The sequence below is a fragment of the Theropithecus gelada genome, chromosome 14 (genome assembly GCF_003255815.1).
Source record: "Theropithecus gelada isolate Dixy chromosome 14, Tgel_1.0, whole genome shotgun sequence".
In the NCBI taxonomy this organism is placed as follows: Eukaryota; Metazoa; Chordata; class Mammalia; order Primates; family Cercopithecidae; genus Theropithecus; species Theropithecus gelada.
Window position 1 is genome coordinate 32864609 of NC_037682.1, and position 14981 is coordinate 32879589.

The 14981-nt window shown below is 54.4% G+C and overlaps 2 protein-coding genes across 5 annotated transcripts in view; one reads left to right on the top strand and one right to left on the bottom strand.

Annotated features, from left to right (window-relative positions):
* Positions 1-417: 417 nt before the first annotated feature.
* On the bottom strand, positions 418-2227 carry LOC112605866. The gene is made up of 3 exons (XM_025355792.1): positions 2188-2227; positions 1615-1968; positions 418-671 (listed from the first exon to the last, which is right to left on the bottom strand). Exons 1-3 carry the CDS (start codon positions 2225-2227, stop codon positions 430-432), a joined length of 636 nt encoding a protein of 211 aa, XP_025211577.1. The 3' UTR covers positions 418-429.
* The window catches only part of WT1 (Wilms tumor 1), a 48116-nt gene continuing 34958 nt past the window's right edge, over positions 1824-14981 (top strand). For 2 of the 4 annotated variants that reach the window (XM_025356332.1, XM_025356333.1), the window contains exons 1-3: positions 1824-2763; positions 8823-8945; positions 9382-9484. In XM_025356332.1, the coding sequence (XP_025212117.1) occupies positions 2316-2763; positions 8823-8945; positions 9382-9484 (674 nt within the window). In that variant the 5' untranslated portion in view covers positions 1824-2315. Of the gene's footprint in view, positions 2764-6227; positions 6893-8822; positions 8946-9381; positions 9485-14981 lie in introns of those variants that run through there. The other 2 variants (XM_025356334.1, XM_025356335.1) reach the window with 2 other exon arrangements.

The following is a 14981-nucleotide window of genomic DNA, read 5'->3' on the forward strand; positions in this document are numbered from 1 at the left end:
GAAGGAAGGGAGATACAGGGATCTGGGGGGTCCTAAATTTTGTCTCGCGAGTCGTGTCTCCACTCAACAAACCAAACGCCTGAGCCCCGCGAAAGGTTTAGGGATAGAGCGTGTGGGAGAGGACTGGGCAGACAGCGTAAGGGGCAGTGTCTTGGAGAATCTTTCTTTTCTCAATAATGATTTTAAAAACTTCTGAGTGGAGACGAAGCAAAGTCAAGCAGCAAAGGTGGCCTGGGGGGGCAAGCGGAGGGCTCAAGTTCCGTACCTTTACCCTCAGGGTCTCCTGCGCCTACGAGATGCGCATCCCCAAGAAGTGCGCCCTTCGACTAAGTCCTGGACCCGCACACACTTCGGGTCCGCAGCCAGAATTTAATAGCGAGAATGTTTACGCAATGCAAGCAAAAAACCAAAGCGTAAAAAATGACTATGTCATTTATTGAAACGCCACTCTGTCAAACTACAACTACTTTGCTTCACATGTTTGGCTGGAAAGCTTGGAGCCCCAGCCCGGGCCAGCCAGGTACAGGAGGCCGGACTGCAACCGGTTGCTTCCCTCCCGTCGCGCCTGGCTGTCCCACGCTGCGCCGTCGCTGCTGCCTCCTGGCGCCCCTGGGATTTTATACGCACCTCTGAAACACGCTCCGCTCCGGGCTCCCAGTTCTTCTCCTTGCCTAGGGGTTCCTTCCCAATAGATCCTGACTCCTTTAGAAGATCCAAAAACCACACCAAAACAACCCCCCTTCCCGCCCCAAACACCTGCTCTGGGGCGCGGGGCTGCCAAACAGAGACTAGATGAAGGAAGTCAGATTTGGCGAAGCTCTTCGAGCTCCCAAAGATTCGAACACTACCTCGCATCCGTGGGCCGATGGAGGCTCTCCCTACTCCACTCCTTGGTCCCCCTAACTGGCTTCCGCCTCCTGGTCAATCACTGAACAACCAGAATGGTATCCTCGATCAGGGTCGCAGGCAGTGCTCGGCGGAGTGGCTCCAGGAGTTACCCTCTCCCTGCCGGGCCTCGTATCCAGATCTTCCCCTTCACCCCTCCTCCCCAAACTGGGCGCCAGGATGCTCCGGCCGGAATATACGCAGGCTTTGGGCGTTTGCCCAAGGGGTTTCTTCCCTCCCAAACTAGCCGCTGTTTTCCCGGCTTAACCGTAGAAGAATTGATATTCCTCACTGGAAAGGGAAAGTGCTGCTGACTCCGATTTTAGGTATACGGCAACCGCCCTCCGCCGGGCGCAAACCTCACCAAGTAAACAACTACCAGCGGATCGAAACACGCCCGGGTTATAACTGGTGCAACTCCCGGCCACCCAACTGAGGCACGTTCGCCTTCAGTACCGACCTCTGGAAGCCACAAAGGGCCACCTCTCTCCCCGGTGACCCCAAGATCATGGCCACCCCCTACCCGACGGCTCTAGAAGCAAGAGCCAGACTCAAGGGTGCAAAGTAAGAGTATACACTTTTCTGAAGCCTGAGAGAGTTCTCTCTGTGCTTTCCTGAAGTTCCCGCCCTCTTGGAACCTACCTGCTCCTCCCTCCGAACCACTCTCTTAGATTAATAACCCCATCTCTACTCCCACCGCATTCGACCCTGCCCGGACTCACTACTTACCTGAAGGGACTCTCCAGTGAGACGAGGCTCCCACACTGGCGAAGGCCAAGAAGGGGAGGTGGGGGTAGGGTTGTGTCACACCGGCCAGCTGAGAGCGGGTGTGGGGTTGAAGAGGAGGGTGTCTCCGAGAGGGACGCTCCCTCGGACCCGCCCCCACCCGCGCTGCGAGGGCACCCCCAAGGAGCAGCGCGCGCTGCCTTGCCGGACTTGGGCTGCTTAGTGAATGGAGCGGCCGAGCCTCCTGGCTCCTCCTCCTCCCCGCGCCGCCGGCCCCTCTTATTTGAGCTTTGGGAAGCTGAGGGCAGCCAGGCAGCTGGGGTAAGGAGTTAAAGGCAGCGCCCACACCCGGGGGCTCTCCGCAACCCTACCGCCTGTCCGCTCCCCCCCTTCCCGCCCTCCCTCCCACCTACTCATTCACCCACCCACCCAGAGCCGGGACGGCAGCCCAGGCACCCGGGCCCCGCCGTCTCCTCGCCGCGATCCTGGACTTCCTCTTGCTGCAGGAGTCGGCTTCCACGTGTGCCCCGGAGCCGGCGTCTCAGCACACGCTCCGCTCCGGGCCTGGGTGCCTACCGCAGCCAGAGCAGCAGGGAGTCCGGGACCAGGGCGGCATCTGGGCCAAGTTAGGCGCGGCCGAGGCCAGCGGTGAACGTCTCCAGGGCCGGAGGAGCCGCCGGGCGTCCGGGTCTGAGCCGCACCAAATGGGCTCCGACGTGCGGGACCTGAACGCGCTGCTGCCGGCCGTCCCCTCGCTGGGTGGCGGTGGCGGCTGCGCCCTGCCTGTGAGCGGCGCCGCGCAGTGGGCGCCAGTGCTGGACTTTGCGCCCCCCGGCGCTTCGGCTTACGGGTCGTTGGGCGGCCCCGCGCCGCCGCCAGCTCCGCCGCCGCCGCCGCCGCCGCCGCCGCCGCCTCACTCCTTCATCAAACAGGAGCCGAGCTGGGGCGGCGCGGAGCCGCACGAGGAGCAGTGCCTGAGCGCCTTCACTGTCCACTTTTCCGGCCAGTTCACTGGCACAGCCGGAGCCTGTCGTTACGGGCCCTTCGGTCCTCCTCCGCCCAGCCAGGCGTCAACCGGCCAGGCCAGGATGTTTCCTAACGCGCCCTACCTGCCCAGTTGCCTGGAGAGCCAGCCCGCTATTCGCAATCAGGGTAAGTAGGCCGGGGAGCGCCCCCTACGCGCGGGACAGTGGCGCCAGGTGCTCGCCGCTCTAGGACATCCCCCTCCTCCTACCCCTTTTGACCGCAGCTCTTACCCAGCTGCTTCCCAAGGGCCGTGAGGGTAGCGGAAGCGGTGGCTGGGGAGGAGGCTGGGGAGTGGGAGTGAACGCAGGCACGGGCCCTCGACATCCTCCAAAGCCAGGCAGAGCTGGGAGCCTGACTGTTCGCATGAGCCGGGAGGTCGTCTGGGGCCCCTGAGAGTCCGAGAGATTCCGGGACTGGTAGTCCCCACGGGAGTGGGACCAGGAAACCAGCGCAGTGTCTGGCTCTGCTTCGGGAAGAGGTTTTGTTGATTAAGGCAACACCATATTGTCACCAAGCATTGGGCTTTTCAGACGTCCGGACTCTGGATTCGGAGTGGGACCAGGGCGGAGTGAGCGCCTGTGCTGTGCTGCCTCCGCCGCGCTAAAATGTCCAGGAGCACCTCCAGTCCTTGCAATACGGTGTTGGCACACACTAGGTTCATATTAAGTATCGTGGAGAGCTAGAATGAGCAAATGCACTGCCAGTAACTAAATGGCTTTCTGGAACCGCGTCGTGTCCGCGGATAACTCCCGCGTGTGGTAATACAGAAGTGGATCTTTTCTGGGCTTTGCTTAGGCGGCGGCCACACAGGTTCTGGGGGTGAAAGAAACTTGACTTGTCCGATTCCAAGCTATGCAGGACCAGGTTCTACCACAGGCAGGAGAAGGAGACACGAGCTTTGGCCTTTCTTTCAGCCCATCTGGGGCGCCTCTTAATCTTGTAAACGCGAGGCTCAGCTGGGACATATTTCTTCAAGACCTGGGGTTACAACAAAGACAGGATTATTCGCTGTGCTTAGTCAGGATACAAGGAGGGAACTCTGCACACGATAAGTATCAGGTTGGTTTCTCATCCTGTGCCGGCGCCCGCCCATCTCTCTTCAGCCTGGGCTACGCGGACCCGATCCTGCGGAGCCACTGTAGTTTGCCCTCTCTCTTATTTTCAGTGGATTTCCGCGCTATTGAGAACCTAAGCCAGTTCGGTTTGATTCGGTAATTTAGTAAACGCTTTACTAATACAGTGGCGGATGCTTTTCCTGGAGCAAAATTACTCGAGGGCCTCGGGACTGGGATGTTTTTGGAATGCGTGGGAAGCAGAGTGTATCTTTTGCAGGAGGTACCTTCGCCCAAGGCTCGGTTCAAGAAGAGCTCTGCCCTTGTTGCCCGCCTTCACCCGCGCCTTCTAAACGCGCGTCTTCAGGCTGCTCCTACCTTAGCCTAACCAGGAGCACGGGCCCACCAGAAGCCTTGGAGAAATCGAAACCGGCCTTTTCTTCCGGAGAATCTGGGATCAGTGTCCTGAGAAGGAACCGCAAGCAGACCCAAGGGTTGCCTCCACTCTATGCCCTTAGTTGGTGAAATTAGTGTTTTGTACTCAAGGGGCGTTGGGGCAACTTACTGTCGCTGAGGCTTGTGTTCTTTGATCAGATCGCGCCACCTTTGTTTAGCAGGCTGGTGTTACTTTTGGGGAGTTTCTAGGTCTCAGTATCCCCGTCTATAAGACGACAGCTGAGATGGGCAACCTGGAGATTAGGTCCGGCTTGAAGTTATACTCCACAGATGCAGAAGCGCGACCCACCACCCTCTTGGGGCTTTAAATATGGAACTCGGCAACCCATCTAAACATCTGTGACTGAGAAGCCATGAATCTCTGTCTGCATGTGTGCTGTTTGGAGGTGGTTGAGAAACCATCGAATCCATGCCCCTGGGGTACAAAATACTACTATGCCATTATCTTTTTAGTGCTTCTAGGGGATTTTTGAAACCTGGGCTCTGTCGCTTCAGTTTGGGTCCCTTGTCCAGCCCTCTTCAGGGCAGGTCTGGTGCCTGGGATCTTATCACACATCGTAGGGGGCGGGACTGTGGGTTTTGCAGTTAGCAGGCATTATATTTCTGGAAAATATCTGGATTCCTCTGTAATACACAGGCGTGGCTGTCACAGAGAAAAAGTTAAAAGGGGACCAGGACTAGCAGGTGAATGTATCCTCCTTCTCCACCCTGGAGAAAAAGCCCAATGGAGAGAGGGCCCCAGATTCAAGTCATACAGCCTGGAAGCACTATCTCCAGGTTTAAGTTTTGTCTTGCAATGAAAACAGATGGGTCGAGCTTACTCAGCCCTTGAGGCTCACTGGGCAGCTTGGATGTGAGGAGTGCTGCGGCTGCTATCCTGGAGTGGGCAACAATTATTTTGATTTCCAGGGTTCCTGCTGCTTCCCCAGGAGATGCAGGGCCTGGCCCAAGACTTGGACTGTGAGAGGCAAGGGCATCAACTCTCTCAAAAATGTGGAAATGGCCATCAGAGCGCCAAGGCCAAACCCCAGGGGAGAGGAATCAAGGCCGTCTCTGGATCCCGAGGGCAGCCTAGCCATGGCGCACAGGCAGGGGCAATTGCTGGTGCCCAGTCACAACCGCCCAAAACTTCACAAGCATGTTCATATTTTAATTTCTTAAATATTATATCTGGCATCCTAATCTTGTAAACATTAATTTAGCAAATATCAATCGCCTACTGGCCAGGCACTGGGTACTGAATACAACGGCCTCAAGAACCTTTGCAAGAAACTCACCAGCTAATCCTGGAGAAGCCCCTTTTTTTGGATGAGGAAATACAGGTTCTATGAGATTAGGTGGCAGAGGTGGTAGTTGAACCCAGACCATTCTAGGGTGTTTCTACTCCTTTTCCAGGGATCTTGGCCCCACCGTTGAGATGGATTTCTTCTGGCCCGAGGGAGGGGCAGCAAACTCTTAGTCCTTGTGTGGGGGTTGACGGGTTTGTGAGGGCAGATGTGGGGCGAGGACTTGAGTAGCCCCAGACTAGATGCAAGGCTTAAGGAGGAGGGAAAAAAAACTTCCTTGGGCCGGACGCAGTAGCTGGAGGCGGTTGGATCACCTGAGGTCAGGAGTTTGAGACCAGCCTGGCCAACATGGCGAAACCCTGTCTCTACTAAAAATACAAAAAAATATTGGCCGGGCGTGGTAACGGGCGCCCGTAATCCGAGCTACTCGGGAGCCTGAGGCACGAGAATCGCTTGAACCTGGGAGGCTGAGGTTGAAGTGAGCCGAGATCGCGCCACTGCACTGCAGCCCGGGCGACAGAGCGAAAGTCCGTCTCAAAAAAAAAAAAAAAAAAAGAGAGAGAGAGAGAGAGAGAGATTGCTTGCTAGTCTACTGATCCCGCAGCCCCGCAAGCTCGCAGACGCCTAACGCATGATTAGGCCTGGGATCATCAGGCCACCGTAGGGTCAGGTGCGGAGGGCTGTGAAGCCGGAGGGCAAAGGCTCCCCCTTCCGGTCACATAGAAGAGGGTATTTTGTTGGGGGACAGGTTTTCCCCAATCACGGTGCAGCTGCAGTCATCGTTTTCAGCGGCTGAGCCTGCTGTCCATTTCACCCCTCAGCTCTCCCGGCCCGGCTGGGCCAGGCGGTTCCCGGCTTCTCTGCAGCCGCGGGCGGGAGTGGAGGGCGCAGAGCGCGTCTCACCTCTTCGCTCGCGGTCAAGGTTGCGCTCCCCTCCCGGGCTGGGACTAACCGTGGGAAAGGCGCTACCTTGGCCACTCGATTCTCTGCCCCCAAGGCCTGTACAAGGAGCCTTTGAACACGCTGCTCCTTCCAGCCAGCAGCTGTACCTCCCCCGGCCCCTGCCCCCGCACTCTCCGCACCAGGCCCAGCGCTGGGCCCAGGGACAGCGCGCTCTAATCAAACCCGCGTCCGATAAGCTTCTAATTAAAAGAGACCTCCCTCCACTCCACAGGCGCTTTCACCACTGCCCCTCCCGGGGGAACCTGAAAGAGGGGGTTCGAGGCCGGTCTCTGCCTGCCGAGGTCTGCAGATCCCGTCTGGGAGGGGAGCCTAGGAGGCCTTGCGGGCCACGGGCATACTTGGGCCCGAGTTCTGGGGTGCGGACGGACGTCGCGAGAGTGGGTGCCGCAATTTGGGACCCACGGCCCTCGCCGGGCACGGACGGTTGCGGAGCAGGGCTCTGAGGATTGTGCAGTGCCCCGGGTCCCTGCCTACTCCTCGGCTCAGGAATGGAGAAGGGTTCGCCTAGAGAAAACTTCTTAGTAGCTTCTGTTTCTTCTCTCTCTCTTTTTAGTGTCCTTTCAGAAAATCGGCCTTCCCTCCGGGCAATAGTGGGTGCCCGGAGCCAAATTTCGTTTGTAAGCTGATCTGTAGTCCTCAAAGAGGGCCAGGCCTCAGGTTTCAAAAGGAAGTCTCTGGAAGCCCAAACGTGCTCACCAACGCCCGAGAGCTAACGGGGCGGGGGTTATCTTTGCCCACTTAGCAGGCGAGAAATGGAGGCCCTCAGGGTCATGCAGATGATAAAAGCTGGTGGCTTCTCAAATCCCCAACTTGTGGTGCTGAGCGGTGTGTGAGACTTAAGCCTGGACCTGTACTACCAGGGAGTTAGGATTTGTCCCCTCCTTCCCTCCCTTGCACTCTGCCACACCACCCTCCAGGCTTATGCCTCTGTTGCCCCGGAGAAGTTTTTTTTTTTCTGGGCGGGGGATGGTGGTGTGTGTGCATGAGTGTGCGTGTGTGTTTCGAAAATGGAGGTAAGGATGCCCTGGGTCCTGCTCTTCGGCTGAGTCCTGCTTAAGTCTTTGGAGGCACTTTGATAAAATCGCGCAAGAGTGGGAGAATGGGTGCTGTCTGCCCCAACTTACTCCTGAGAATTTTGTGAAGTTTGGAGACCCAGGGCAGTCGCTGGGCCAGGAGGATCGGTGGGGTGGCCCTGCCAGGATCCCATAGGAGCAGCTCTCCTTTGCCATTGTGCCTGGACCTCAGGCCACAGACTCCCGAACTTGTAGAGGAATGGGACCCCACCTTGGGGTCCAGGGCCAGTGAGGATCTTTAGCGGAAGGATCCTTTTCCCCAGAGGCAGCAACAGCTTTCCAGAAGCTTGTGGGGCATATGTTTAAAGCAATTTAATAACAAAACTTATAAAAGACTATGTTTTCCAACTGAGGCTCCACGCTCTTTTTCTCACTTTAGGAGAGATGGGGGAAAATGCCAGGATTGCCCTGGGGCGGAAACTGAGGCAAAGGACCCAAGCACTACCATGGAGGGAAAGGGAGATACAGTGTCAGGCACACTCTAAAGGAAACTGGTTGTCCAGCCTGGGGAGCAAGGAAGTTGGCTCCTACAGCAGTGGTCAGGGGCGGATCCCTGGGCGCAAGGAGGGTCCCTGGGCGCAAGGTGGGTCCCATAGGGGGAGGGGAAGGAGAGCGCAGGGTCGCCATCTGAAGGCCCAACTGGAAGGGGCCCTTGTTTTCCCCCTCACCAGCTTTCCTTTGGGCCTCGGGTGTCGTGGTGTCAGGTTGGGTAGTCCCAGACAGATAACATTACTCGGTCATTAGTCTTCCCATTTTTAAGACCAGGCCATTTAACTGGCTCCGAGTAATTAATGAAAGTTGGTGCGCGGGCCCCTGATTTACAGCTCGGAGTGAGCGAGGGGTTAGCCCAGCAGATTCATTTCGCTTGCCCGCGCTGCTCCTGCGGAAGAGCTGAGGAGTTTGTTTTTTGGGCTTGACCAACTATCTCTGTCGATCAGGCAACGAGTTTTATATTTAACTTGCCAGGGGTTCGCTGCAGAAGCGGCAGAGACCGAGGCTTAAATAAGCAGGGCCCAGGGCATCGTTACCTCCATTTTCGAAACACACGCACACTCATGCACACACACCACCATCCCCCGCCCAGAAAAAAAGACTGAGGCATAAATAAACTGGGAAAAAGCGAGGTCGGGGTTTTAGTCAGAAAAGGATGGAGAAGCCTGTCCTGAGGTCACATCCAGGGACTTGGGCCGTCTTCCCGCCGAAAGTCCTGGAGGCTGGTGGGGCTGGATTCTCCTCCGCTGGGGGTCCGAATGCGGGGTTCAGCACACATCCCCCGCCTGTGGCTGGTTCAGACCCACTGTCCCTGTCTTGCTAGAGCCCCGCTAACACTGTGCTTCTCTCCGCCGCTCCCGCAGGTTACAGCACGGTCACCTTCGACGGGACGCCCAGCTACGGTCACACGCCCTCACACCACGCGGCGCAGTTCCCCAACCACTCCTTCAAGCATGAGGATCCCATGGGCCAGCAGGGCTCGCTGGGTAAGCGAGCGGGAACCAAGTGGAGTCCTCCCCTTCTTCCATGCTATCCCCCTTTCCCCCCAGGAATTCCCAACCCACAGCAAATTAGGCAAAGGAAGACTTCTAAAAGGACCTTAGAAATCATTACCCCCATGGCACTGTATTTAAAGGACAAGACTGGGTATCCCTCCATCCTAAGTACCTTAGGGACATCGCCCTCCAACTAAGTCTATGAATGTCCGGAGGGCCTTTTGGGCGCACCGCGCAGCGACTGCTAGGGGAATGTAAAGTGAGAGGCTTAGCTTCTCGCATTCTGGACGCCTCGCTCTGCACGCCGCTCATCCAGGCCCCAGTGCCCCAGGCTCAGGATCTCGCGTCTCCCCCAACCCCTGCCCGCAGCCTCGCACCCCGAGCCCTTGGGGCGCACTCGCTCAGCTGTCTTCGGTTCTCTTTGCAGGTGAGCAGCAGTACTCGGTGCCGCCCCCGGTCTACGGCTGCCACACCCCCACCGACAGCTGCACCGGCAGCCAGGCTTTGCTGCTGAGGACGCCCTACAGCAGGTAGGAAGGCGCTGCGCTCTGCGTCTGGGTCCCTGGGACTCCGGAGGGGACGCACGAGCCGGCAGACTTTAGAATACCCCAGCTGGGCAGCCCTGACTGCGGCATGCAGGGTCTTGGAGGCACGGGACGCCTCGACTCCATTCTACTACTTAGAGGAAATTAAAGCTGATCTTCCTGGTCTCTGAGTTGTTCTTATTTTGTGCACAAATGAGGGCAATTACTGTTTCGAGCTGAAGAGGGAGCGGCGCTTGAAAAGTTATTATTATTTTTAGAAGGTCTTTACTGGGAGGAGTTTACCTTCATCGGGACTAAAGATTAAACAAGGAGTTCACTCCCACTCGGTTCTGAGACCTCAAACCCATCCAATGGCCAGACTACACCGGCCAGACTACCGCGAAGGCGCGTACCCTCGGCCACAGCCTTGGCCACAGTCTTCTCCCCACCTCAACCCTCCAGGGTTTCGGCCCGCGGCAGCGATTTGTGGGCGTGGTTCCCAGCACCCGCCTCCGGCCTGGGTGCTGGACGGAGGTCGGGTTGCAACAGGGCCCTGCGGGGAGGCTGCCCTGGCCTGCGTGGGACCTTCTTCCTGTGCGCGGGAGGCCCAAGGCCAGCTTCATTCCCTTCCAAGCTTTTTCCCGCTCCGTGCTTCCTCTTCTCGCCTCTTGCTCCACCTTCTCTCCCCCAAATTTCTTCTTCAACTTTGGGTGAACTTGGCCGGCCGCCCGCGTTTGCGATAGGGTTGCCTAGTAACTGCGGCGCACACCAGCCCGCACGGGGCTGGAAGGTGGGGCGGGGGCCGTGGAGCCGCGGCGCGCTGCCTGTGCGGCCCGGGATTGGGCGCGCATGACCTCATAGCCCCCTCCTCCCGGGTGCTCGGGGATCCTGACACCGGCTGCCCCCAAACCCATCCCCATCCTCCCGCCCCTCCGCGCGGGGACCCGGGGCTGACGTCAAGGGAAGGAGGTAGTGAGGTCATGAAGGAAGGAAAAGCGCCTGCCCTGGGAGATTGGGTGGGGGAGTGGCTGCGCCTGGGGGACTATCCAGTCCCGCAGGTGGAGGAGGGGCGGGAGTCCTGGATCCGGAGCGAGGCGCAGCCCCAGGCCCTTGCTGCCCTTAGGAGAGTGAGCCCGGGGCTGGCCTGGCTCTCGCATCTAGGGTTCTCCTTCCTGGGAGTTTCTAGAGAGAGCAGGGACGTGCCCCTTCTGTTTCTAACGCCTGAGGCGCGCGGACTGGGGAAACTTTTTTTTTCTTTTTCTCCCCAGAACATCCGGTTTATCTGTTCGAATCTTGGATTCCTCATCACACTTTTTTTTTTTTTTTCTGGGCGGGGGGAGGCAGGCGGTGGGCAAGGACACGAAATGGTCGCACCTTTCCATCCTTCTTTTTCTGCCTCCCTAGCTAGAAATCATTCCTGTTCTGCACCACAGGCGCGGCATGCTGCCCCAAGCCTGCCACCTCAGCGCCTCCCTTCGGTGGGTCAAGTCTCTGGAATGGAGGCAGGATTTGCACTCATTCTCTGAGGTGAATCTCCTTCCCTAGCAAAACTGGCAGCAGGGCCGTTGAGTTCTTCTTGAGTAGCTGTTCGCGCCCATTGCCAGGGTGTCATTGCTGTTATTCTGGTAGCCATCAGGCGGGCTGTTGGGATGGTTCCCACGTAATGACCTTGGTCCACGCCTTCCTCCTTAGCTCCCTGTGGACTCAGTTGATGTGTCACACTAGGCTGAGAGGAGACCTTGATGCGGGAGTGGGCATTGTCGAGATGGGAAGTGTTCTTGGGGGTTGGGGACTGGAAGACATTGCAGTCCGGTGCATCAGTGACTCCAGGCTACACACACATCGGTTACTCCCCTCTCCCAAGCCGAGACTCACCCTGTGGGACCCTAGGAAGGCGTCCATTAGAGGACCTGGCAGCCTAGAAAGAGGAGTCCAGGAAAAAGCGATCACTACTACTGGTTTAATAGCAATTCTCCAGGGTGCCTATGGTGGATTTTGACTTAGGTCTGATTTTGTGGTTGCTAGGGAAGTAGGAAACATCACATAAATTTTCACATTTTCTAATCCAGCTTCTGATTGGCCACTGTATTAAGCACTTTGTCAAATTCACCTTTCAGAAGTATTTGTTTATTTCTAGCTTCATTCTTTATAATTCAGGAACTTTCTTTGGTACTGTTATTTTTACACGAATCCAATAAAAATACTATTTTTCCCTCTCACAGAACATTTCCCAAGTAGTAACATCTCAAAGAAGAATTTGTGACCCCTGTAGGAAGAGTTTGTTCCCTTGGAATTTGTACTGTCTGGATCTTGAAAGCTCCATTCACTCTAAATTAACATTTCCAATCAGTTTTCAAAGATCATGTGCCTCCCTTGCAGTCTAAAGATGAATGGGCAGGTGTAGGGATGTTTTAAAACTGGATCTGTGCACCAACATTACTGCAGTTAATATGGTTTCCCTTTTTCCTACTCCTAAACAAGTTTGAAAGGGTATTTAAATGCTTTTGTGAATGCAGTGTTTGAAAAAGCATAAAAAATAGGACTAAATTTTAATTGCCTAACACCCTAACTTTTGGATTTTAGATACTCAGTGGTGCTTCTACTGGTCCCTGGTTTCATTCATTTTTCTGCCTAAAGTTTGGGACTTTCTGGGGAAAGCTTGCTTATATTTTGTTTGCCTTGCTGCGTTTGACTCCCTGAGGCTGACTGCCCAGCTTTTTTCTCTCCCTCCCTCACCAAACTTTTTCCCTCCCCAGTCTTTGGTTTTTTTCTTTTTTTTTTCTTTTTTTCGTTTTTTCTTTTGGAGACAGCGTCTCACTCTGTCGCCCAGGCTGGAGTGCGGTGGCACAATCTTGGCTCACTGCAACTCCATCTCCCGGGTTCAAGTGATTCTCATGCCTCAGCCTCCCAAGTAGCTGGGATTACAGGTGCCTGCCACCACGCCCAGCTAATTTTTGTATTTTTAGTAGAGATAGGATTTCACCATGTTGGCCAGGCTGGTCTCTAACTCCTGATCTCAGGTGATACGCCCACCTTTGCCTCGAAAAGTGCTGGGATTACAGGTGTGAGCCACTGTGCTGGGCTTCTCCCCAGTCTTTGGGTATACTTTCCCTTGCCAGCCTAAAAGAAAGGTGATGGTACAGATCTGACATTAAATAAGCAGAATACAGTGTGGAGTGTGCTTTGAGGACGTTCGCAAAATCCCAGTTCTTTCCTCGTGGCCTGCACAATTCCCTCCTTTCTCTCGGGTGACAGACCTGAGGAGTTGCAGCTGCATCTATATTTGTTATGGCTATGAACAACAGTGAATAGAAAATGTACCCAATCAACAACTTATGGGAAGTGGCAGGAGGTGGTTTTCTCCATCCTCCTTACCCTCTCCTCTCATACAGAAGGTGGGTGGACTTTTGTGTAAAGGTCACTAGGGTTTCTGAAACCAGGTGTTTGCCCTTATGGAACCCAGTGATCATTGTTGGATGAAAGCATGAGTCCTTGTAATGTAATAACTGGAATTTATTGCATGCTGACTATATGTTGCTGTGCATGATGTTAAATGGTTCACTTAGTTTACCCACTGAACCCTTTTGACTACTCTTTGAGGTAGGTACTATAATTTCTAGTTTACTGATGAGGAAATAAGTTTGGAGTCTCAAAGTAACTTGCTCAAGGTCACACGCCAAGTGAGAATCAGAATCAGGATTTGATCCTCAGTCTCTCTGACTTCACAGCCCAGCTGTGCTCTGAATCACTGAGTGACACTGGACCATGCAGGATTCCCCATCTGATTAGTCCCCTTGTATAGTCAATGTATCACTTTTTTTTTTTTTTTTGGTTTGAGACGGCGTCTCACTCTGTTGCAAGGCTGGAGTGCAGTGGCGCAATCTTGGCTCACTGCAACCTCTTCTTCCAGGGTTCAAGGGATTCTCCTGCCTCAGCCTTCCAAGTAGCTGGGACTACAGGCATGTGCCACCATGCCTGGCTAATTTTTTGTATTTTTAGTAGAGGGGGGAGGTTTCACCGTGTTAACCCAGGATGGTCTCAAACTCCTGACCTTGTGATCCGCCTGCCTTGGCCTCCCAAAGTGCTGGAATTACAGGCGTAAAGAGCCACTGCACCTGGCCAATGTATGTGTTTTGCTCATAAATCGTAAGAGCACATGCTTATGTGGACTTACCATGTATCAGGTACCACTGTAAGCACTTTGCAAGTATTGACGTATTTAATCCACCTAGTGACTCTGAGGGACACAACAGGTTATCACTCCCATTTTACACAGGAAGAAACTCAGGCCCTGAGAAGTAAATTTCCCCAATGTGACACAGTTAAGGGATGGAAGTGGTGTTCAAATTCAGGCAATACAGCTCCAGAATCCATCCTCCTACCCTCTGCACTTGCTTTTTCTCTAGGTGGATAAGTGCCATTCTCTTTCTGAAGGTGGCATCTGTCCTCAGTCTCACTAGAGGATGGTCTTCTATTTCCCACAGTTGTGAAAGAAGTCCAGTTATCCATTAGTTTTACCTGTAGCTTTCAATAGAAAGTTCTTGGTTTGGGACAACGTTTTCCCTCAAGGCCATTATCAGAAGCAGACTTGAGCATTCTCCTGAAGTTCTAACTCACAGAGCAGCTGTCTTTCAAACTCCAGACTCCTCCAGTTTTGTCTTTACCACTGGGTATGAGCTGTTGGGGTGAAGTTCAGCCTAGGCACCTAAACAATCACAGGGCAGAGACCTTTCTCCCTGTCCATCCAGACCCAGGAAGAATGACTGCTTCCAGGACCACCCTGGTTTGGGCTTGCCCAGAGGGAAGGTCCCAGGGAAAAGTTCTTCTGTCAGTGTAGGGAGTAGTGGGGTCCACCCCTACTAGGCACAATTTCCCCCCTAATTTCTACCTTAAAAGGCAGCTAACTGGGCCTTTTCTGCTCTCTTTCCTTCCCAAAGTCCCTTTGCCTTATCTGTTTGCTGACTTCCTTGGAGCCCCCAGTCCTTGACTATGCCGACTTCACATATGATCCTCATGGCTGCTTTGAAAAGTTCTGTGCACTGTGTTTGAAAAATATTCCCATGAACACTGATTGTTTCTTTTAGGCATTCTAGCCCTTTCCCTTTCCTTTTGCTCTTTTATTAGTTTTACATATTCTTCTTCAGCAACTGTGCTACAAATTTAAATGAGAATATTTCCTTTTGCTGTACTTTTGCTGTTAGCAGGTAAAACCACTCCGACTCTGGAAGCAATCATTGTTAGTCTGTTTTGAACAGAATGTTGATGATTCACAAATGGTGACATTGACAGTGGAGACTGTTACAAGTAGATTATTTTTCATGTGAGAGAAACTTCCTTAGCAGCCACAGAGTTTCTGGGAAATCTTGGGTTCCACAACTCAGTGGGAAGTGCCGATCCACCACTTGAGTTGGCCTTCAACATAGACATAAATCAGATGACAGCCCATGCCCAAGAAAATAAGATTGTAATTAATAATGCCTCTTTTCACTTGTGTACCTATGTA

Bases quoted from the DNA above. Each gene is read 5' to 3' on its own strand.
- LOC112605866 (XM_025355792.1), bottom strand. From the start codon at position 2,227: ATGCCGCCCTGGTCCCGGACTCCCTGCTGCTCTGGCTGCG. The intron at 1,969-2,187 runs GTAGGCACCCAG...AGGGTTGCGGAG, and splicing joins TCCCTGCTGCTCTGGCTGCG to AGCCCCCGGGTGTGGGCGCT. The intron at 672-1,614 runs GTAAGTAGTGAG...AGGAACCCCTAG, and splicing joins TCACTGGAGAGTCCCTTCAG to GCAAGGAGAAGAACTGGGAG.